At 35.4% G+C, this 23,777-nt stretch overlaps 1 protein-coding gene across 5 annotated transcripts in view; it reads left to right on the top strand.

Moving 5' to 3' along the window:
- Window positions 1-23,777, top strand: part of LOC123717766 (rho GTPase-activating protein 6-like) — a 107,031-nt gene that overhangs the window by 26,096 nt on the left and 57,158 nt on the right. For 2 of the 5 annotated variants that reach the window (XM_045673940.1, XM_045673941.1), the window contains exons 2-3: window positions 8,341-8,613; window positions 21,305-21,417. In XM_045673940.1, coding sequence (XP_045529896.1) covers window positions 8,571-8,613; window positions 21,305-21,417 — 156 coding nt within the window. In that variant the 5' untranslated portion in view covers window positions 8,341-8,570. Of the gene's footprint in view, window positions 1-8,340; window positions 8,614-19,672; window positions 21,418-23,777 lie in introns of those variants that run through there. The other 3 variants (XM_045673939.1, XM_045673942.1, XM_045673938.1) reach the window with 3 other exon arrangements.

Genomic DNA, 23,777 nt, shown 5'->3' with positions numbered 1-23,777 from the left:
TGGCCAGCCATCGGCCCCCTCGCCATATTTTAGGGAGAAAGACAACCTGACGCATGGACGCCGTATTTCTTGTACATATCTGCGTTTTTGACAAATCCGACGCGTTGGTGTATGAATCATTTGAACTACGAAGAGGGAAATTGGAGATATCATTTGCACTTAACAGTTGAAGGGGCAGTCTGCTTCCGGAATTGCTTTGCTTACAAGTGGTATGTGTCTGAACAGTATTTTCGATAAATATTTCCGAACCTATTCGACTTAGGGTCCTACAAGAAAAGAGCGTACCAATTCTCGAATGGTCGGCAACGCATTTGCGAGGCAATGTGAGTGTCCATTGGCAGTGGCAGCTTCTGTCCAAAGCAGGGCTGGACAGAAGCTCTGGCAGTTTGCTGTAACAAAATAATCAAATGCAAACAATCAAAGCAAGGATGCTTCCGGGAAGCGTCCTTGCTGTGGAGCTTAGATCGCTCCACCAGCAGTCACCGATTCCGCTTGATGATCTAGCAGCTTAACCGTTTCTTGAGTTCTGCTGTATCCAGTTAGGATATATTTGTGACAGATTTGGAAAGACTGGCCTCTGATTGTTTTGAAAATAGGCAATACCACACTCACTCTTCTGCCTAATGAACAATTTTTAATTAAATTAATAATTTTAATGAGAATAAAAGCCCTTAATTTCAGATACTTTTACACTTAAACACATCTATATTTCTATAGTCTTTTCTGTGTGCCCCTTTTTGTCAAAGGCTTTCCTGCACTGTGCCACTCTCCATCCATCATCATCATCATCTCCATCTGCCATGTACCTGTTGTTTCTCTTATTTGGTCTATAACTTCTGTCTTCCACTTTTCCTTTATTGTTAGGCACCAGTTTATTACTTCATTGCTCCAGTTATTTAACACATTCTAACATGATTCCAGGAAGCGATGAATGTTGACACACAATATTTTTAATTGAACGCGGAATCTGTTGTAAATATTATTTTTGTACGGTGACACGTTTGTGCCAACATTCCCTGGCAGTTGTAAGCATACCGTTTACTAGGCCATTTTTTCTTTCCGTGAGTCAAGACAGACGTTTATAATAACTATTTATTTTATAGAATAGGCAAACGGGCAGGAGACGCCTGATGTTCAGTGTACCACCGATGAACTCTGCGAGTAGGCTCGCGAGGCCGTTTTCTTATAAGAATTGGTACGCTCTTTTCATGAAGGACCCTAAGTCTAATTTGGAATTGGTGACTTCTGGTGGAGCGTCATAAGATCCACTCAGACGATAGGGCACGTTTCCGGGATATGATTCGTTTTTTATGAGACTGGAGGCAAATGGTCAGCAGGTTCACGTGACGTTAAGTCATACCCATGGACACCACATTGCCAGAAGGGTTGAATATACGTTACCAGCATTTTAAGAATTGTTACGCTCTTATCTTGACCCTAAGTCGAATTCGTTCGGAAATACTTCAGTGGTTCCACATAGTGGTAGTGCGCACCACTGCCATAAAATGGTCAGTTGTAAACGACGGACGTCGTATTCTACCTCGATGTCGAGCAAACTCTCCATGTTAAATACGGTAGAAGGTTCAGAGACGCAACGCTGAAAGTTCCTTAATTCCTATGGTACAAAAAGGTGGTACAATAGTAAGTTCGCTTATACTGCTTCTTTAAAGGAATTTTTACATTATTAGTCTTATATTATTTGTATCATATTTTATTAAATTTATATCAACTACAGTGTTTCACGCAAATAATCATTTATTGAGTAATACATTTTGTCCAAAACTAACACACCAAGTCGATTTTTAAAGTCGGAAGATCTTTTAATTCTTTTGGTAAATTATTGTAAACTTTAATAGCCATACAAAAGGTGTTTTAAACAGTTCCAGATTGATTTTTGGCACAGCCAATTTCTCCCCATATCTACTCCTTACTTCAACTTAAAAATATGTTTGTTTGTGTCCGAATAAGGACACTTCTAAAATATAAATACAGGGAAGAGACCACAATTTTGAGCTTCTTAAATAAAACTATCAAGTCAGTTTGCTCCACAAATTGCTCTAATACATTTCTTTGGAGCCTTAAATACCCTATTTCTATAGAATTAAAATGTCAAAATGTATGTCAAAATCACAAAATATTGTAACCCGACCTGCTTTTTAAAAATTATTACTTTGTTTCATCCACAACATGTAAATTCTAAATTATTACAAGTACAATCAACTGAAGCAACTGAACAGCTACTTGTCCGTTTGCCTGCTGTAACCTAAAAAATAAAAATCCCGGAGGCGTGTCGTCTGAGTGGAGCTCACGATGCTCCACCAACAGTCTCCGATTCCGCTTATGATTTCGCTGGTTCCTCGTTTCCTCAGTTCTGTATCTGGCTATATTTCTAGCTTTGCCAAGACTGAGATGTGATATTAATAATAATAGCATAGATAAACATTTATTAATTACAATTGAAAGATATTTACCTAATGTATATATGTTTTATCAATTTTTAATACACTTAAATTTTAAATATCAATTCGAAAACCAACATTATCAACTCTTTTGGCCGAATGTAATACATAGCTGCGTTTGAAAAAAATATTACTTTTTTACTATCGGCTTTTGACGATACTAAATTTTAAAATAATATTTTATATATTATGTAATGGCTGATCTTAGCACAGATCTGCGTCAAGTTATAGAAGAACCATTATTATTACATAACAATATCTTTAATCTGTGAGGTAGATGCTGGCCGAGTAACATATGAATAACAATTCCAAATTTGAAATTAATTATGTCCTTTCTTTTTAAGTAGAAGCACGCTGGACGTAGCACAGATCTCCGTTAAAAAACAAATGATTTAAATTAAAATTGTTAATTCGTTCGAGATTCAAAACAACGCTATCTTTATCTGTTCAGCGCCGCGCTTGCCGGAAGTATTCGTCAATTTACATGATGTTCCAAATTTAAAAATAATATCTTTTGTTTTTAAGTACAAGCTGGCTGGAAGTAGCACAGACCACTGTTTATTTACACAAATATTTTAAAAAATGATTCGTAATTCAAAATAACACTATCTTTAATCTATTCAGCGTCGGCCGGAAGTAATACATACCTAGACTCGCCTATTACATAACGTTCTAAATATAAAATTCGCACGGTTGTGCCTGTGCAAGTCTGCAAAGTGTTTACGCAATACCTCAAGATATTTATTAGTCATAATTTGAAAAGAATTTGATATTAAGTGCGGCTGATATTAACAGGTGCCGTACGTATTGTTTTTTTTAATACATTTCTGTTATGTAAGACCTAGTGTAATATTTTAAAGAAGTATTCAGGCCAGTCTTGTGTACTGTTTTAAATCGCCATAGCCGCTATAAACTTTTTAGATCTGGTTTCATAATCATTTGTCAATATAATAGCAAGTATCAACCTGTGCATACACGTTGTTGACACAATGATGTTTAAAGAAAACCCTTTTTTAACGCAGTTTTAATATGTAAAAGTTATGTTAATAAAACTCAACACTACGATGATATTTTCCAATGTAGCCCACATAGACAGTCCATTGGTGTACCAAAAGTCAAAATCATTAATTTATATAGGTAACACAATGTACACATACGAACGTCAAACAGAAAAATGTATATGAAATGCTTCTAATTTTACATTTACTGCCAGTTCCCACCAATCAAGGGCGTAGAACCGAAAAGAAGAACTGGCAATAAACTATCCGCAACTCTTTCCGAGTGTAATGAGATCGTACCTACGACCTCAGGGATAAGAGTCGCACACTGAAGCCACTAAACCAACACTGCTCTTCTAAATATCTAAACTGTTACGGTTACTGATAATCTATATTCCGACTTTAAATAAAGAAAGTTCTTAGACATTTAAGTATACAAATATTCTCGCATATATCATTTCCATGTTTGATTTATTGAGAATGATACAAGAATAAACATATACACACATACACGCTATAAAAGGGTGCAATCTTTAGAGTAAAAATAAAAGACAAATTAAGCCAAGTTCAGACGCGATATTATTAGCCGAGGCAACGACATTGCATCTCACCTCGTCCAACACAACGTGGGAATAATAAATTCATTATTCCAGGATGAAACCCATTGGAAGGATTTTATCTATTTATTGAACGTCTTTATAACAAATAAAAACAAGTTACACATTATTAGGGGTGCACCGGCCTTATCGCTAACAGGCGATCTCCTACAGGCAACCCTACTAAGGAAAATAACAAAAAAATCAGAAGTGTATAATCAATAGAAACAAAATACCAAATTCATACCAAACTTAAAAAATAAAAAATGTTTATTATGGAATATAAGATACAAGTATCACTTATCGCGTCATTATATTTAATAAAATAATAGTTAGACATCCCTACTCATCGGGCAAGAAGACCAAGAAGGCAAGAAGATGTAGGCCGAGAGAAAAAGCAGGCGTCAAAACTCTCGGTACTCTTTTAAAACAGCAAATCATCAAACAACACTTATTTTAATACAAATATCACAGATTAATTAGAAGTAGCCTGATTAGCACTAGTCCCAGGCCTTTTTATCAACTAGATACTCGTTAACATTGTATGTATGTATTGTCTTTTATACATTCCTTAAATTTATTAAAAGGCTTGAACAATTTTTTGTTATAGAACAGGTGTCAAACGAGCAGGGGTCTGTTGTTAAGTGACATCGCCCAGGGACACTCTCAATGCCAGAAGACCCCCTCAAAATACGAAATAGACTAAAAACTTTTTATTAAATATTATTTTTAGTTTGGTTGTACTGGCCACTTTGACCACAAATATATATTCTTTGATTAGGAGTTCCAAATTCAATTTTTTATTTCAATTTAATTGGAATGTCTAAGACATTCGTAGTCCCCAGGTATTGCTCCTTTAGATTTTTTAAATCTAGATAACTTATTACAAGGTAAAAAAAATACTCTGATAGTCGAAACCGCCTTCAAAGATTTTATTGATTCCCGTCATACATTGATTAATTAAAAATATTCTATTTCAAAAAAATTGTTCGTCCCACACAAAATGCCCATCTCAAAACTCCTCCTTCTTTGGCGAATCCTTTAAGGACTCTGCAGTTAGGGTATGGAATTCACTTCCCGTCCCTATTCGCTTAGCTCATTCTCTTTCTTCCTTTAAATATGTTCTGTACAAAATTACCTTTCCACATCGTATCCCTAACTTTCTTACTAACTAGTAACGGACTTAAGACTGATCTTAAATTATCGTGATTCATGTGCAAACTGCATTCCTCTTTATTATTCATGTATCTTTTTTCTAGTTTAGTTGGTTGTTTTTGTTCCTGTTTAGTTTTGTCTTAATAATTATGTGTATATTTGCCCACCTTATCTAATCTAATACATTTTTTTACACTTCTCACAGTGGTTGTATGGAAAAGATCGCTCGAAAGCGATAAGGCCGCCAGTTGCCGTCATTTTAAATTAATTATGTTCAATTTTTATATTGTAGTGTAACGCAGTGTTAATAAACAAACAAATAATTTAATTAAGGACCTAATATCGATATATGCCATGTGCGCAGGAAATTACAATATAAAACAAAAGACGAACGGATTGTTCGTCTGATTCTGATTGGTCTAGCTTCACTAGTTCCGTACGCGTTGTCGCGATACTTAATATAACGTCAGTTGTACAATAACACACACGTTTCGTGTATCATCTTTTGTTTTACAATTCTATATATCTCATATATGACATCGCACTGGAGACCGGAGAGCTACGGAGAGGACTGAATTTTCCGAAAGTGTTAAGATACCATGATCCCTACCGCTATACAGAAGGTAGATTAGGATGAAGGTTAGAAGTTCAGGGGACCGGCGCTCGCGCAGGTGATGTGTGGACGACAATAAAATAGGAATAGCGTATCTTGACCCAAATACTTTGAGCACAAAACACAAAAATACAACATTTCTCATATAATCTCATTGATAAAATCGTTAGAAAATTGTGTTAATAGGTTGGAACTGAAATATTTTATCTCACGATTTATGTCAAATTTTTGTATGTAAAACGATGTTACATAAATTTATATAGTCAAACACAAAAGCTGGCGTCGTAAAACGTCTCAAATATAACACGCTTAACAATGCTTTTATAAAATTGATCAACCCACTACCACCAGTTCTGGTTGGTTTTTGCAGACGGAATTTGTAAAATTATGGGAATGAATAAGGCACGATAATGTTAAATAAGGCAACGGAAAGCGCATACTTGATGGTTGGAATGGTGGAAACATTTTGCTGTGTATTCGACTACCACTGTCCACCGTCAGCAATATCCCATTCCTACTCTCGCAGCTAATAGTATAATCGCAGATTTTCTCGCCTCGTCGCTGGACAGCGATCTATTTGTAATATGGAATCGTGATTTATTGTCCTTGGAAAATGTAATTGGAAAGAAAATTTTCTGGTTATTTTTTTAACTATAACTGTTTATGTAATAGTTTCATAATACACTTAAACTTTGGCCAAACTTAAGCTGTACATATATAACTATATACTCAGAAATAGACTTAAATATTATAGCGTGATCTGTCTCTCGTTTATCAAAGTCCAAAATTTATAACGTACAGGAAGTTTCGTTTACACTTAGACTTAAGTGATGAACTGGAAGGTTAATTATTATTTTTTTCCAACACACAAGTATACAGTATTTACAATACTCTTAACGTAATAAATAGAAAATTAAAAGCAATTTAAAAAGTCCTAAAGTCGAAAGATCCGTGTGTACCACTAATAATAATGTTTGTGTTTTGTTATGCATTCTGTTTGCGCGGGCGCAAGAATAGTAAGTATGTGTTTAATGTGTTTTTGTCGCTACGTTGGCAATGTAACGATTACATATGATGACAAAATAATACTGCTAAATTGTGTGTTGCTTTCACGTCTATATTATTAATAATAATACTAAAAAAACCATATTATTTAAATGAAACCTAAACATAATCAATTATACAGTATTAAAAAAAATTCAATAAAAGTAATAGTTATAAATTAATAAAAAGAAAATTAAAACAAATTTAGAAAGTTTAGTCCTTGTGGCAGTGTACTTTTAACGCTGCCAGCACTTCCTTGCTGTATTGCGATACTTATTCGTAGAGCGAGGAAAGCACCAGCTCTGGAGTCACCTGTACTATCTACCAGGCGCCAACTTAAATCATTTATTAGCTGTGCATACCACGTCCCAAGAGTCTCCACTCAAAGGGAACAAAATCAACGTTGAGGGAGGCGTTTAGGCTTTATAGTTTTTGTGCTTGTCCGCGGGAGTTGAGACGAGGCAAACGTGTCCACACCTGTGTGCAGAATTAAAAATTAATATATATTTTTAAACTAATTTGTTTTGCTAGATAAATTTATAAAATATTAAAGCAATAACTCAAAAAATATGATAAATCTATATTCCCGTTTGCGTGACATTTAAAATATGACCACGATTTGAATCAGCCAATTTGCGGATTCTCCTTAAATTTAGGTTAATAATAACTATTAATCAATGTTTACTTTAATAACAATATATTTGTTTTATCTTGCATTTATTTATATAAATATTTATTAAGACTCACGTTGAGTTACATTCACTTCAATTATATTAGATCATAAACAAGCTAGCAAGGGAAAATATTAAACAAGCAAGTAAAATATAAAATAATAACTAAAACTAAATTTAAATTTAAATATCATTGGGATCATGATAAACGAAGTTACGGTAAGTTGGAAGATTGTTGTATATGTTAATATTTCATTTATATTACGGACTTTACACCACGATAAATTAAAAAAAAATGTTCATCAATCACTTTCCCAGGAATTATAGATCACTGGAGTGTAATTCTTTCTTGGGGAATTCTTTCTTTCTTCTTTTTAAAAGCAAGGTGCCTTATAAGGAGAGTATTTAGACGCTAACTTTTGACAACAATTATAAATAATTTAACTGTTATTATAATGACATTATGATAATGAATGTGACTTTTTTATTGTGTGGTTTTATATATTATATCAATCTGTACACTTTCTTGGCAGATAAACGATTCATAATTATGATTAGATTGTTGTTATCAGCTAAAGACTTACGCTTAAACTATTTAAAAAAATATCTTAATATTTAATTCAATTTTATTTTGTTATTAATATAAAAGTATATTTACGGTTATACGACACGCAGTTTACATTATTTAAAAAATCTAATTTTTCAAAGATGTTTCTCTTCTTGACAGACGTTAATTTTTGTATCTAATATTAAAGTTTAGGGATTTACATTTACGAAGTTGGTAACATTGATCTCTCTTTTCAGACGCGCAGTGTCATGGCGACTGGACAGAATTACGCACGTGTTGAACATGGGAGCGTAACGCGGGAAACATAGGCCTCACATTTCGTTCATAAAGTATGCACGTTTAAACTTTGACAATTGACATTGAAGTGAAGTGAAAAATGGTGATATATAGTGAAATGTAAAATTAAGTGATTCTAACGCTTTGAGCGTTTAGTGACAAGTTAATTATGTGATATTAGCTAATAAAAATGGGAATTCAGATTGAAAATAGTGTTAATTATAATAATACATGTAAGTATTACTATTGAAATACACTTTACTTATAATGGTTGATTAGTAATGTCCAGTCTTTCGGGGTCTATGTCTCCATATATCAGAAACGTAGTTTTGACATACATATAGGAGTCTAGCTTAGCCCTAAATATTGAAAAATGTCGTGCTTCATTTAAAAAGCTTGCATAATATCAGGACTGCAGGGAAATTGTGCTAATGGCTAAAATATCTCTTCCGGGCAACTCTTGTGAAGAACTTAATCAAAATAAATATAGATAGCCTCATACGTAATTTTACATATACTTTTCCTTAAACATATTTGGTTTATAAAACAGGCGATTCGCCTATATAATGGGCAGGATTCTCACCTGATACCACCACAAATGGACACTCTCAGTGCCAGACGTTCCTGCATTTTAATATTTGCGCTCTTATTCATAAAAACTATATTTAGAGTAGTCTAGAGTACTATTTCGTATTTTACTGTCAAATTGTCAGCACGCTGTTTTGAAAACTATCTTATTTTATCAAATTGATTTTCGCTGGATGCAAATTCCGTTGCATTATAAAAGCGTTAATATTGCATAGTATTTTTAAAGTAAAAGTTTACAATCATTATAATTAGCTCGATAGCGTAATAGAAATTATTCTGTTCAATATTCTTTCCTAGAGTATCACAGTATCAAATTGATTTTAACTCAAACTTACTCATATAGGTAAACAAGTATTCTTATGAACGTCAAAAAGAAGTTAAATTAATTGTTAATTTACATTTACTACCAGTTCGCAAGTCAAGGGCGTAGAGCGGGTAAGAAGAAATGGCAAGAAACTATTGTCATACAAATTGTTTGAACTGGAGCAAATCAATCCCAAGGATTGGATCATTTAAATAATCGACAAATTTATAAAAAGCTTTATTGATGAATTCACGTTTACCGAGGGCTTTGAATTTATTTAGTGATAATCTATTAGCTGTATACAAATATTTTTCATCGGAAATGCGTTGAAAGTCGCATTATTCTAGACACAGATTCTTCTAGAACAGAAGACCACTATTTTTTTCTTGTATCACAGTATCAATACTAAGATTTGCGATTATACAAAGCCTTTTCAATTAGAAATGCGTTAATAATGTTGCAAAGTATTTTAAAAGTTCAATGTCGTTTTAATGACCTTGAAATATCGAGGGCGATGGAGACGAGCCACCGCTAATAATTTCTGTTACGGATCACGCAAATACACTGATCTTAGGAATTAGAACGATATTTCATTTACTTTATTGAGTAGGTACTGCAGTAGTAGGCGATTTATATTGGTATATATCGTTTGAATTGACCAGTGGAGATTTTTTTATTTTATAAACGAGTCTACGAGACGCCCTAAAAGGACAGTCATCGCAGCCCATGGACACCCATTTTAGTGGGTGCGTTTTTTTAATAGGAGGCACACGGGCAGGAGGCTCACCTGATGTTAAGTGATACCACCGCCCATGGACACTCACATTGCCAGAAGGCTCGCAAGTGTGTTGCCGGTCTTTCAAGGAAATGGTACGCTCTTTTCTTGAGGACCCTAAGTCGAATTGGTTCGGTAATACTTCAGTGGGCAGCTGGATCCACGTAGTGGTGGTGCGTGCCTTAGAAAACGCTCAGTTGTGGAACGACGGACGTCGAGGTGATACGCATGAAATTTTGAGTTTATACGGTTCTTGAGGGATTAAAACACTTTTGAATGTGGATAGGGGTCTTCCCTGGGACAACCTCAAATAGTTGGCGTCCCGTTGGCTCTCTTTCCCACCAAACAAAACCCTTCCCGTTATTTTGAGAGGTCATGGTGTTAGTAGTCAAGCCGCCGCTAGAAGAACCCTTAAAAACCTCGGACCGTTGTAAAAATATAGATATTTTGTGTTGGGTAGGTAGAAAAACAAAAACGAAAAAAAGTTAGTAGAAATAATGTAGTATGAGTGTATGTTAGTGTGTGCGTGAGAGGGTGTGTACGTGCGTGTGTGAGTGTTGAAAGGGTGTATATCAGGCACATGCCTGAGCACAGTAAAGTATAAGTATTTAATGTATATTTATTTTTTATTGACATTAATAAGTGTACATTGTGTTACCTATATTATTGAATGCTTTTTGACTTTGAGATATGTGAAAATTATTTTGATACATCTGGCAGATTTCCCGTTTGATCATAGTTCAAATTTTTAATATTGACTTTATTTTTATTTATGCAACACAAAATTAGTAAAAATACATGTATTATCTACAAACATATATATTTTTTACCGGGTAGGAGGCCCACCTGTAGGCGAGACACCCATCGACCTTTACACTGCCCGAATGCTAACTCGTAGCCGGTCTTTCAAATAATCATTCGCGTCATATTAATTGCTAATTATATATTTTTAATCTCCGTCTCTATTTTAAATCCCTATTTTTACTAAAAGACCTTTACAACTTAAAGTAATTACTAATTAAAAATGAAACAAAACGAATTTTATATGTAATGTTATATATGAAAAAGAATTTAAATTGGCTCTATATTTATTATTATTATTACTAATGCAATATTAAAACAGTGAATTTAAATCACCCAATAGTAGATTGATTACAAAAAAATCAATGGCGCTACAACCTTTTTAGGTCTGAGCCTCAGATTTCTGTATCTGTTTCATGATTATTTGCAAATTGACTTTCGCCGTCGACTTTTTGTGTCTAAGGCAAGTCGGTTTCCTCACGATGTTTTCCTTCACCATTCGAGCTTACGTTAAATGCGTACATAGAAAGCAAATCCGTTGGTGCACAGCTGGGGATCGAACCTACGACCTTAGAGATGAGCGTCGCACGCTGAAGCCACTAGGCCAACACTGCTCTTATCTTCACTGATTCGTTACAAACAAAAATAAATTCTTTATTCCTATATTATAATGTCATTGGCCGCACGATTAATGAACTTTCGCGGTCGTGTACAATTGTATTTTTGTATGTATCTTGGAGATTGGATGAACGAATCCATTAATATATAGAGCTTAGGTTTAAGATGTTCTCATTAAAAACCGACGGAAAATTTGTCGGATCACGTCTACGCCTTAAAACAGCGTCAATTTTTCTTCTTCATATTTTCATCACTCGGCACTGGTGTACAATGCCTCATTAATATTACTTGGCGTACTACATACAAGTAGTCAAGAAGGGTAAAAAAATGGAGCTGTGTAAAGAGATGTCAATGTCAAAAATCATTTATTCATATAGGTAACACAATGTACACTTATGAACTTCAAAAAATAGAAATATACATTAAATGCTTCTAATTTTACATTTACTGCCAGTTCTTTAATCAAGGGCGTAGAACAGAAGAGAAGAACTGGCAATAAACTCTGCGCCATTGAAACTTCTTTCTTCTACCAGTATATGATCACTCCATGTATATCTATGATCACAGTGTTTACACACTGTATACGTGCTAATGATAATATAAATAAATAAAAAATCTGCGTTTACTGCACAAGACGTTATACGACTAATTGCCATCTAAATTCTAAAGTTAAAGGAGGCAAACAAAACCGAAAGAGCGGGTCTCGCGAGGAATTGCGCCCCGGCTCTCCCATGAATATTGTAAATAAAAATATTACCGATGCAGCCGGGGCGTATTTCGCGACGCGTAGCCTGCCATTTGCGAACTAGTAGAATTAATTAAACGTATATTGTTTTTATGTTATTAAAATGTGGTATTAAAAGTCCCTGGCATAGTAGAGTGTTATAAATTATTAAAAATAAAAATAAAAAATATTCTAAAGTTCTAATATGTAACAACTAAACGAATACATCAACCAATAGTGTGTATTTTTCTCGATCTCTCTTTCGATCGTTCTCACTTGCTTCCTCCCTACTCTCACTCTATGCCTATTTGCTTCATGCTACGTTCGTCCTTTCTCAGTCTCTCTCAATTGGTCTCAATCGCTCTCTTACTTCGACAAAAACGCTGCAAAAATTTTACCCTGCTGCGCCTAAAGAAGTTTCAAATGTAAATAAACATAGAACGTCGTTAAAAAGTCAACCAAAAACTTCAAAGGCCTATTCGAAATGGGTCCTCTGCTTTTTCCCGTATCTCAGGATGCAAGCTTTTGGCCTCAAAATCATCTGTAGAGGATATTAAATAATAAAAATGCAGTAATAGTTGCAGTTACCACCTTCGCGGCAAGAGATGGCGTTGCCTACATTTAGGCTTCATACTTCAATAAAAATACTAATCGGACGTTATACTGGGTCACGGAGATGCTTTTAATAATAGCGGATATAATATTCAGTACGTGTGTCTAATAAAAGATTTAGTAATGTGATTTTTATGTTTATAATGCTGAAGAGAGTGAGAGCGTCTGGCTATACTATTACGGAGTTTCTTGGATTATGTAATTGCCACAATTATAAAACTAAGGCCAGGCTCACAAGGAATTGTGTTTTTAAAGTACAATCAGCTGATTTTATTTTGTTCGTGAAAAATTAAATCATGAATGCATCTGGAAAGCTATACGAAAATCTTAAAAATGATTAAAAATAGTTATTTTTGTTTCATTCGGATGTCTATTAAAGCCACTGGTAAATCAAGCCTACCAAAAACAAATACGATTTGACAAAAATGACATAAGCCATCTGTACGACCTTTCACGTTTAAGTTAATTCGATTTGCAAACGACACGTGAATAGTATTATGTTATGCCACTATTTATTCGTTAAGACGTATGCAGAAGACAATGGCCTAAGTCTGTGTGAGCAAAGACTACTTGGCTCGTACAGAACAATATTTACGTTTGGATGGACTCTTATTATAACGTTAAACAGTTATATGTCTATATCAATTTAAGAAATATAATATTAGCGCAATATCATTTCTTAAGAAATGTCCAAGCCAAAAATAATTCTTCAATTGGAACCAGTAGGAGCGTAAAACAAACTTTTTTCTTACTGGTTTAATTACTGATGTAATGTAAATAAATTTAGTATTTTTTTTGCTACTTGACCAGCGCCAGATTTAGAGGTCTGGAGGCCTCGCGGCAACAAAGGAGTGGCCCCTAATTATTTTCTAAATAAAATTAACAATATTTTCAGTCCAGTTTTACAAGCAATAATTCATTTTGAAACGAAGTAGATGTTCTTACTATATAATAAAAATATATCAAAACAAAAGTTGTTAACTAGTGTATACTAGTCGGAATTTAGAATTTAGAATTTTTATTCTAAATCCATCATTAAAACATTTTCTATACCCAATTATTTACAAATCCTATAACAGCTATTTGATAATTCATTTCAAATTGAAAGTAATAATGATAATGATATACCATCAAACAAGTCGTAAAACAATCCTAGGCTCAAGATGTTAGAACTTCCCATTATTTTATATCGTTTAATAAAACCGGAACATAACAATAGTATAATATATATATATATATATAATATTTACAATAATTTTTTCCCACATAATTATATTAATAATTCAAAATTGATAAATAGTAAATTAAAACGAATTTTATAAGTTTGTCCCTGTGGCAGTGTGTCAGTGGTACTGTCAGGCGCCAACTTAAATCTTTAATTAGCAGGGCACTTTAACTCCACTGCCAAAGAGACTACTCCAAAGGAGACAAAATCAAAGTTGAAGGTAAGACTCTTATATTTGAGCCGTTTATTATTTTCTGCCTACTCTGTGGCTGCGTCAGCTTTTGTGCTTGTCCTGTGGAGCCATACCAAAGCTCATCCCATCCTACAAGCGATCAATGACATCTCCCGGTCTCTCCAAAATGACTGGAACCTGCACTCTTCTGGCAATGGCATAGTGTCCAAGTTCAAGGGCATAGGGACACTAATGGGGAGTTCAATGGTGTTTGGCGGATGATAAGCATAACGCCAATGACCAGCTTCCCTAGACCCCCACTGACATCTTTGAGTCTGAGTGTTGTGACATATATATATATATTTTTTTTTTCTTCATATTTTTCACCACAAGCCATTTCGGGAGTATATTTTTATCACTTTATTTTATACTTTCATTCGACTGCATCCATTTTGTTCGAAGTATTTTTATATGTTTTTTGGTTATCCTTTTTAACACGAACTATTAATGAATGCGACACGTATTTAGAATTCGTGATACAATGCGCATACGCAGGCCAACAATGCAATTAGAATTGCAAATCGATATTTATATTTTTATAGCGATTCTGGCATTGAGTTCCTGTAATGGTTACTTGACGTCCACAAGTAGGTCGGTTATCCTTATCAATAAGTCTTGTGACGTCACTGGAATGCTGAATAAAATATGCTTTTAAATATATGCTCTCAAACATCACACATGTTAAAATGAGGACAATCTTATGGAGATATATATACACGTGTGAAAATGACATGAGACCTTAAGGCGCCAGACCAGATCCATGGAATCCTCACAATCGAGTAGTCCGCAATATTGCACCACAACTCACGAAGGGAATCTTTGTCTAGAAGACGTATGGGTCCGCATCCGCGAATATCTCTATATATATAAAATTTTCGTATCACATTATTTGTTCCCATGCTCCGAAATGGCTCATCCGATGCTTATGATTTTTTTATGTATAGTCAGTGAGTCTAAGAATCGGCTACAATATATTTTCAAACCCCTAAGTGATAAGGTCCACCCCAAAATAATATTTATTATTTTTTAGGCAATTTTTTAGTTTAATTTTTTTATGATACAACATTTTTACAAATAGTAACTTTTTCAGGATCGCTTATTAGTTCGCTGTCATAGTTTGAGGGCTAAACGGTCATATTTAGGTACTGTCGCGAGGTTTCGAACGAAATCTGATTACCGCTGAGATTACGTAGAAACGGGTTGGTTGATTTAACGTCATATATGTGAATAAGCCATAAAGTTCAGTGTTAGTTTGTCATTAAGCAAAAGGAGCTAATTAGATACCCCCTTAGATACATTGCTTGTCATCAATAACTTTACAAATGCCTATTGGTTTTTGTACTAAAAAAAAACTTAATAATTAGGTAATACTCAGTTTTATTAATATTATAATTACAAACATCAACAAAATAAAAATTGGTCTAAATACAATACAGTATTTTGTAGTTACTGAGCTTTACAGCTCGTGATGATTGCTAATTAATAAGTTTTGCATTACAATTACATATACTAACATTAAGTAATTATCACAAAAGTATATCTCACGTCATTTAAGTAGGTACAGGTCGTATTCAGATTAGGTATTTTAAATTAACTCGGGCTTAATTTAGATTTTACAAATATGTAAACTAATAAAAAAACATTATAATAGATAAAAAATGTAGTAATTCAGTCTAAAACAATATATGTGTGGAGTAGAGACTCTTGGGCCGTGGGGTTCTAAGAGCACAGACACACATACTGCCACAGGGACCAAACTTTTTAAATTCGTTTTAATTTTCTTTTTATATCTTTAATTATTTTTTAAACCCTTAATTGTCACCCCTCTACGATTAACCCCATTTTTATTACAGTAGATAGGTTGTTTTTATTGAACTATGAATGTTTCCTGGAAACAATAAACGTTAGTAAGAGAGTAAGAGTACCAGTAAGCTAGTGAAATTGCACTAGAAGAATTGACCAATATTAATATGACTAATAATGTAAAATGAAAAAAACTAATAATGTAAAAAATTAAAACTCATTTAAAGACAAATTTGCGCACCATTGTATGGCAGATTATGCGAAATTACTATTGTTCCACCTTTTTGTACAATATTCTTGCAATAAATTATTATTATTAGGAATTCTTTCCGTTTCAGCATAGGTTTTAAACTACTTAGTAGCCAACCGATCATGCAGATCTGTGACCGAGCAGCTTGGTAGCAGGGGAGTGTTTATCCCTTTCCTAAAAAGGGACGTTATTTGCTTAAACTTAGGTCTAGCCCATCGGGACCGGGCGACAACTACTCTGACTAAATATCGATCTTTAATTACCTGACTAGAGATTCGATTAACTCTCTGATTTAACTACTTTACTGGGACGTATACGACTGAACGTATTTATACACGCTTGTGTTAGATTAAAATAAAGAAAAACACTTTTTGTTGTTGTCATCACGTTGTTTGGTTCCTGAATCTGGGGTGTGATGTAAATAACGGAGAAATATTAAAATAATATTGTAAAGTTTCATTTAAACATGAATTAAATTTAATTTGATTCTAGTTGAAATATTCTTAACCTATATACTTATATAGTAATAATAAATAGAAAACTAAAACAATTTTAAAAAGTTTTGGTCAATGTGACTGTGTTGGATTATCTTAGTTTTATAAGCGTGGCGATTTTCTAAATCGTCGAAGTTGCGCCTCGAGAGAATGTATAGCTAGACGTAGGCACTCTCTGCGTCTAACTAAACTAAACCGTAGAGTATATATAATGTCCATAAATATATTAAGCGTTAAGGGTCTTTTTGTGTTTGACGTAATTAACCATTTAATAATTGAAATTTACCGATTTTTGATTGGTTTAAACGGCAGTTAAAACAAAACAAAAATTATATCAAGGGAATGGGTAAATTTATAATCTCAATTTGTAATACAAGTATCGCCATCTAGTGGCACCATGATAAAGCAGAATAACATCTGAAGTTGAAATTCGAAATGCTGAAACTTTGCCAAAGTAAGCATTGGTTTCACTCACATCAACTAGATGGCGTTATTATACAATTGTGTTTGAAAGACTACCTTAGAAAATCTACCTATTACACGAGCCAAGGCTACCTTTTGATCTTGGGTTTCCTTCTTCATGGTTACTGTGACAGCTATGGAGATGATTAATTGCTGCATTATTTCATATATACGATGGTGTAATGCTTGCAGCAATTTACAAACACCTCGTAACATACTTTGCTATTATAAATAGCTGTTAGTTTTACGTCCTTAGTGAACGTAAATATTTTTTTGTTGAAATTCTGTTGTTGCTCACGCATAGGGCCAATTTAGAGATCTGGAGGCCTCGGGGCAACAAAGGAGTGGAGGCCTCCTGGCCCCAAATTCTTTTTCTAGAGAAAATGAACAATTTTTTAGTAGAGTTTTGTAATCAATTTTCTGCGAAATTTCTGCTTCGCGCAACAAATACCATACCACTAAAGTATTTCCGAACAAATTCCACTCAGGGCCCTTAATGAAAAGAGTGTACCATTTCTTAAAACGCCAGCATCGAACTCACGAACCCTCTGGTATTGACAGTGTCGTTTGCCCCCTGTTCTATAAAAAAACTGAAGAAACCAATAGGCTTAGGGTCGACTCCTTCAAGAACAGAACGCACCAACTCTAAAAAGGTAATGTATCTCGAGCCCTCTGACATTGAGAGTGTCCATGGGCGGCGGTATCACTTAACATCAGGTGAGCCTTCTGCCCGTTTGTCCCATGTTCTATAAAGAAAGCCTTAACAAAGCTATGAAGTCTTTTAGATTTTTACTTATTTAACATTAATGACGTTGTGGTTTATGACATTTTCCTTTGAATAATTTTAATGGAGGGTGATAACTTGCAGGGTTTCTGTCCCGTTCTTCTCAGAACAAGGCCTCCTGGTAGTTTTGCAAACGGACGGCGTAATCTTGCCCTTTCAGGTATTTTGTAAACGTTTATGACATTTACAAGCATAGCGCATGCTATGCTATGGACGCATCTAATTAACGTATTTTGAAAGATTAGCAAATCCTTCTTTTTAATCCTAAATTATCAGATTGTAAAAAAAGTTTCTTCTTCTTCTTTTGGTGCATATTCATTACTGAAGGTTGACCGTCAGTCTTGTGAGGCGTGTCTTCTTCTGTACCAGATTCATCTCTTCCACAAGCGCAATACCCGTCAACGTTACTAAGCCATGCTTTTATCCTACTACCAAAAAGCCATTTGCCCTGGATTTTAGACATTATAATTAGTTGAAAATGGTGGTAGCACAACACGTGTCCAACCTTGATTGATATTCTACATAACTTTTTTCGGCATTCCAACTCTATTAAGAACTTTCTCGTTAGTGACCTTCTGGATGGAGCCTATACGCAGCATGTGACGATGACACCACATCTCAAATGCTTCTTAGCGCCGGTGGATATCTTCTTTAATTATCCAAGCTACACATCCGTTCAGTAAATTAAATTATGAATAAGCTACTTCTTCTTCTTCTTCAGTCGTATTCTTCATTTCTGACAGTAATGTTGGTGGCACTGCACAACTTTCTCCACTCTCCCCTATCTTCAGCAAGCCTCTGTTCCTGGGTGATGGTAGAGACCTGTAAGGACCTTTACTTGATCGGTCCAACGAGTGGGGGATCCGCCTCAGGTTTGGTACCCGCCAGGTGTTCTCTGACCTTCTGGGTATCTTCGTGTTACATGTCCAAAAATGAAACACGCAGAGATCGATACGTTTGTGTGTTGATACAATATTTTACCTGTAACCGTCTTAAGTATGTTAATATTTAGACAATTGGCAATTCAGACAGTTTACATTTGAAAGTTGTAATATCTATTTATTAAAATGATATATTTTAATTTGCTAAATATAAAGCAAACGACATTTTTAATTAGCCCACTGTTGCTATTGTCTTCCTAAATTTAATCGGAATTTGGTTTTCGTCCAAGGAATTTCATGCTCTGAGTTATTGTGATAGAATTTTAGCATCAACCTCCAAGAAAATTAAGAAAATACTTATCGCTTTACAGTTGAAGAAGCACAGTTTTCTATCAAACTCAATCGTTTAAAGATAAATATTTTAATTACACAAGATATTTTATATTAACTAATATATAAATAATATTATGAAATTCTTGGCTTACGTGACAGCTCATATTCGGAACCTATCGGATCGAATAATCGAAAATTATCTAAAGAAGTTGGCTGAAGATCTAAAACGTGTAGACGACTCGAATTATTTATGGCATCTTTACGCCAAGGGCTAGCCCTGACTAGTTGTAACGACAGGTGAGGAAAGTTGTCACCATAGGTCAAGGAAAGGGGATGCGGGGCGGGCGACGCGCGCCGGCCGCTGCGTGGGCGCACATTTGTTTACGCTGCTCGCAGTGCGCGCTGAGCACCGCGCGAGACCACCCTATATTCAGTTCACGGCCGCTCTATTACCGGACGTCTATTCCGGGCATAATATTCTGTAGTGCTGTGGAACGCTCAGTTTCGGGCGGGCAGGTGCGCGCGCCGAGGAGACATGCGGCGAACGGACCACGCGCGCTGACCGCCGGCATGGAGCGCCGTCCCGCGCGCATCGAAGCCGACTTCATGGCCAAGACCGTGCGACGCCGCGAAAAGCCGCGCGAACGATGGCTCCTCACGCGCAAGACATGGAAGTACATGGCCGATGCCGGCCGCCGGCTCATCCCCGAGGGAGCCCAAAACAGACAGGAGGACATCCCGCGAATAGAGGCCTACTTCCAAGAGATGTGTCAGAAAGAGCCGAGGTTCTTGTTGTGGAGGAAAAGCTCCTACCCTGGAGTTGTAGCTCGACCTCGACGCAAGAAACGTCCTCGGGGTGGATCTGTGCGAGCAAGATCCCCCTCTGACGATGTGCCGGTCCCCATAAGGCCGACAGAGCTTTTTATTCCACACACATCAGGTGGCCGATTTGATATCGCCAAATTAAGGCGCGATTTTTTCGCTACGCCGCCGCCCTCAACCAGCTTTACTCCGTCCAATGGGGCATTTAATGCCATTACAAAAAAAGCTAGTCCACAAGTTGCACCTAGAGATAATGATGAAGGAGTTCTAGTAGATTTATTACAAAAGTACCTGAGATTAGAGGAGGATAAAGGTCCGACCCCAAGGAATGAACACGAAGAGCTAGTACGAGCGCTACGAGGCTACCTTAAAAGGCAGTCAGAAAGCGCCCCGGCTGACTCAGACCCCGCCCAAAGAGTTCTCAAAGAACATCTAAGTCGATATTATAGTCGAGAGTCGAACAGTAACCAGCCAGTTCAAGATTTGTTACGCGATAGGAATCTCTTAAGAAACTTGTATCATGATCTTCGTAAAACGAAAACATACAGAGGTGGACGAAGTGGAGGAACCGGAAGCAGTGGGGGTGGGTTTAGTGGTCCGTGCGTGTTCAGTGCATCCAGTTCGCGGGGTCATTTTAGGGGTAGAAATGTGTACGATTCTTACGGTAATGAGGATTATCCACCACCAATGTCGCCACCACCTCTTATCGAAGTCGTTAGTGAGTCACAGGAGGAGAAAGCATCTTCTGATATTGGCACGCAAACCGATCCAATACCGGAAGAAGTGTTACAAGATTTAGAAAAAGCTTACCGTGAGAAATTAGAAGCTCCCACGTCTCCGACTAGTCCGACTAGCCCTCCGCCAGAGAGGCGGCCGCGGCGCCGCTCTAGCGTCGACCACGACGACGTGTCACAATCCGTGAGTGACAAAATAAAACTATATTTGAAAATGGCGCGGAAAAAAAGCGTTGACTCGGATAAAGCAGATCGTTTTAAGCGTATTAACTATGATCAAAATCTTCGTAATATTAAACCGCGTGTGCCCAGTGATGTAGATGATGATGGACTGAATAAAGGCGTCCAAACCGATGAAGCTTGGATCCTTACGTATAAGGAGTTACAATTCGCGTCCGTGGCAACTACACCGACATCTCCATCTCAGTCGCACTCGTTGCTTTCATCGCTTTTGGGTAGAAGTACATCAACGACTTCCGCAGGTGGCATGCAGAAGTCACGGTCTTCCAGCAGCGTGGTACAGACTGTCAGCAAGCGGCTGTGGCGGACGAGGAGTCGGTCTTCCAGCCGTGCGGCCGCTGCCTGGACACCTCAGGTCAGTCGTTAATTGTTTAATTTTGTTTATTAAAATATTTTTTGTTTCCGCATACAATATATTATTAAATCTTCAAATTAAATTATAAATATGTTGAATACACTCAGATCAAGCATCTACTTTTTTCCAATGGCATCTCGAAAAAAGAGTGGCCAATACGAAACCAGGCTAGTTTACTTTAAGATGTTATAATTAGAGAATCGTAGAAAATTAATTGATACATCGTTTGCATTTATGATATCAAACAATCAGATTAACTAAATTTTGTGTAACCTTCTGATGCCCAAAGCGTTACATCATTTGTCCCTCCTTTCAGAAGAACGCGTGTAGGCCAGATAGACCAATATTTTGATTTAGTTTTTATGCTTTTAATATATTTTCGTGTATTAACATTAGCTTATAAGTGCTTGTCACATTACATATTTTATTTTTCTTGTTCCACTGTGTGTGCCGCGCGTGTCAAACTTTATAAATAAATAAAATAATGTTCGTAAGAATATTTATTAATATAAAATTCATATAGAAGTATTATTTTGTAGTAAATATCGGTAAACGTAGCAAATAACGTGTGGCTTTTTCCCACTATGAGTATGGTCCTATTTAACAGTACATTGCTAATAGAGACTAAGCTTTTCAATATGTATAATTCCTTAGAACGTGCAGTATTTTCCAAAACAAAAAGCTTGATTATTTAAAAATAAAGTTTTTGATTGATTTTTAAAAGTGGTAGTAAAAATAAATCTAGAATATTTTCTTTTTCGGGTCTAAGTCAAGCCGATTTCATCACGTTGTTTTCCTTCACCGTCCTTCATTACACAGAATCAAATAAAACTATCTATAGCACAACAGACACTAATGGATAAATAATGAATATTTCATATATATGTACAAAAATAAGTGTATTTCTTACATTAGATTCTTTAGATTATAATGTGTTACCACATATTTCATTTAATTAGTTTAATTCGAAGATTTTTTGTTAGAACATTTTACATTATAAAACAAATTGGATAAAAGTTATTGTTTCCAAGTAAAATAACCAACTCTGAATGTTGTTCTAATGTGCACAAGCGCGTGAAGTTGGCACCTGACAGTACCAGCGACTCCAGAGCTGGTGCTTTCCTCACTCAACGAATAAGTATCGCAATACAGCGAGGAAATGCTGCTAACGCTAATTATTAATTGTTAATTATATATTTTAATTATATTTGACTGAATTTGCTTTAAATAATATTATTTAAAATAGGTATCTAATCAGTTTTCAAATATTTAATAAAATTTCAAATGATGGCTACATCGTTACAATACTTACGTATGTACCCTCCTACGGCGTAGCACTGTCGTAGCAAGGCATTTACTACGTAGTATGCTTACTGTTACGATGTGATTAAAGCTCAATTTAAAGCTACCTAGAAATATTGAAAATAAAAAGTTTACGTATATATAAAAACGTAATAACAATAAAAACACAATAAAGAAACTATAAAATAAAATTACGTTACGTAAATCAGAGTTTCTATGCTTTAGGACTCAAATCATGGTAATATGATAAATCGTCTCCCCTGTATTATTTTTGTGTATTAATCAGTGTTGGCTGAGGTCGAAGATTCGATCCCGGCTGTGCACCAATGGACTCTCTCTATGTGCGTATTTAATACTTTGCTGTATTATACTCTGCGCATTTAATAATACGCAATCGCTCGAACGGTGAAGGAAAATATCGTGAGGAGACCGGCTTGCCTTAGACCCAAGAAGTCAACAGCGTGCGTCATGCACAGAAGGCTGATCACCTACTTGCCTATTCGATTAAAAAATGATCATGAAACAGATACATAAATCTGAGGCCCAGACCTAAAAAGGTTGTAGCGCCGTTGATTTTTTTTGTATTAACACTTCGTTGCAAGTTAACAGAAATACAGTACAATTAAAATAATTAATAAAAAGGAGGGCAACTGGTTTCGGAGGTTTCTTTTTTAGAGGCAATCACTGAGCAAAAAAAAATTAGATAAGGTATATAGTTCTAAATAAAGATAACTATACAGCCTAGTTCAATTTATCACTTAGTTTTAAAAACAGAAAAAACAGCGATTCACTTTCTATTTTCCTTTGTCTTTGAATAACTAAATTATCATATTTATCTCAATTCAAACGATCACCGTCTAAGTGTCTAACGCCGAAATTTGAAATCCTACGAATCTTTGTGTAAGACATTTGTGACAATAACCCAAGAAAGAAAATATTTATTTTAAATTATGATCGTACTGTTCTTAGGCCATTAAATAATAGAGGAAAAATATTCTTATCGTGAAAAAATAGTTTAAATATAAATTTGTGTAATGTAGAAATCATAAAGTTCAGTT

Source organism: Pieris brassicae, chromosome 13, assembly GCF_905147105.1.
Source record: "Pieris brassicae chromosome 13, ilPieBrab1.1, whole genome shotgun sequence".
Classification (NCBI taxonomy): domain Eukaryota; kingdom Metazoa; phylum Arthropoda; class Insecta; order Lepidoptera; family Pieridae; genus Pieris; species Pieris brassicae.
This window is presented reverse-complemented; position numbering and strand designations above follow the sequence as displayed.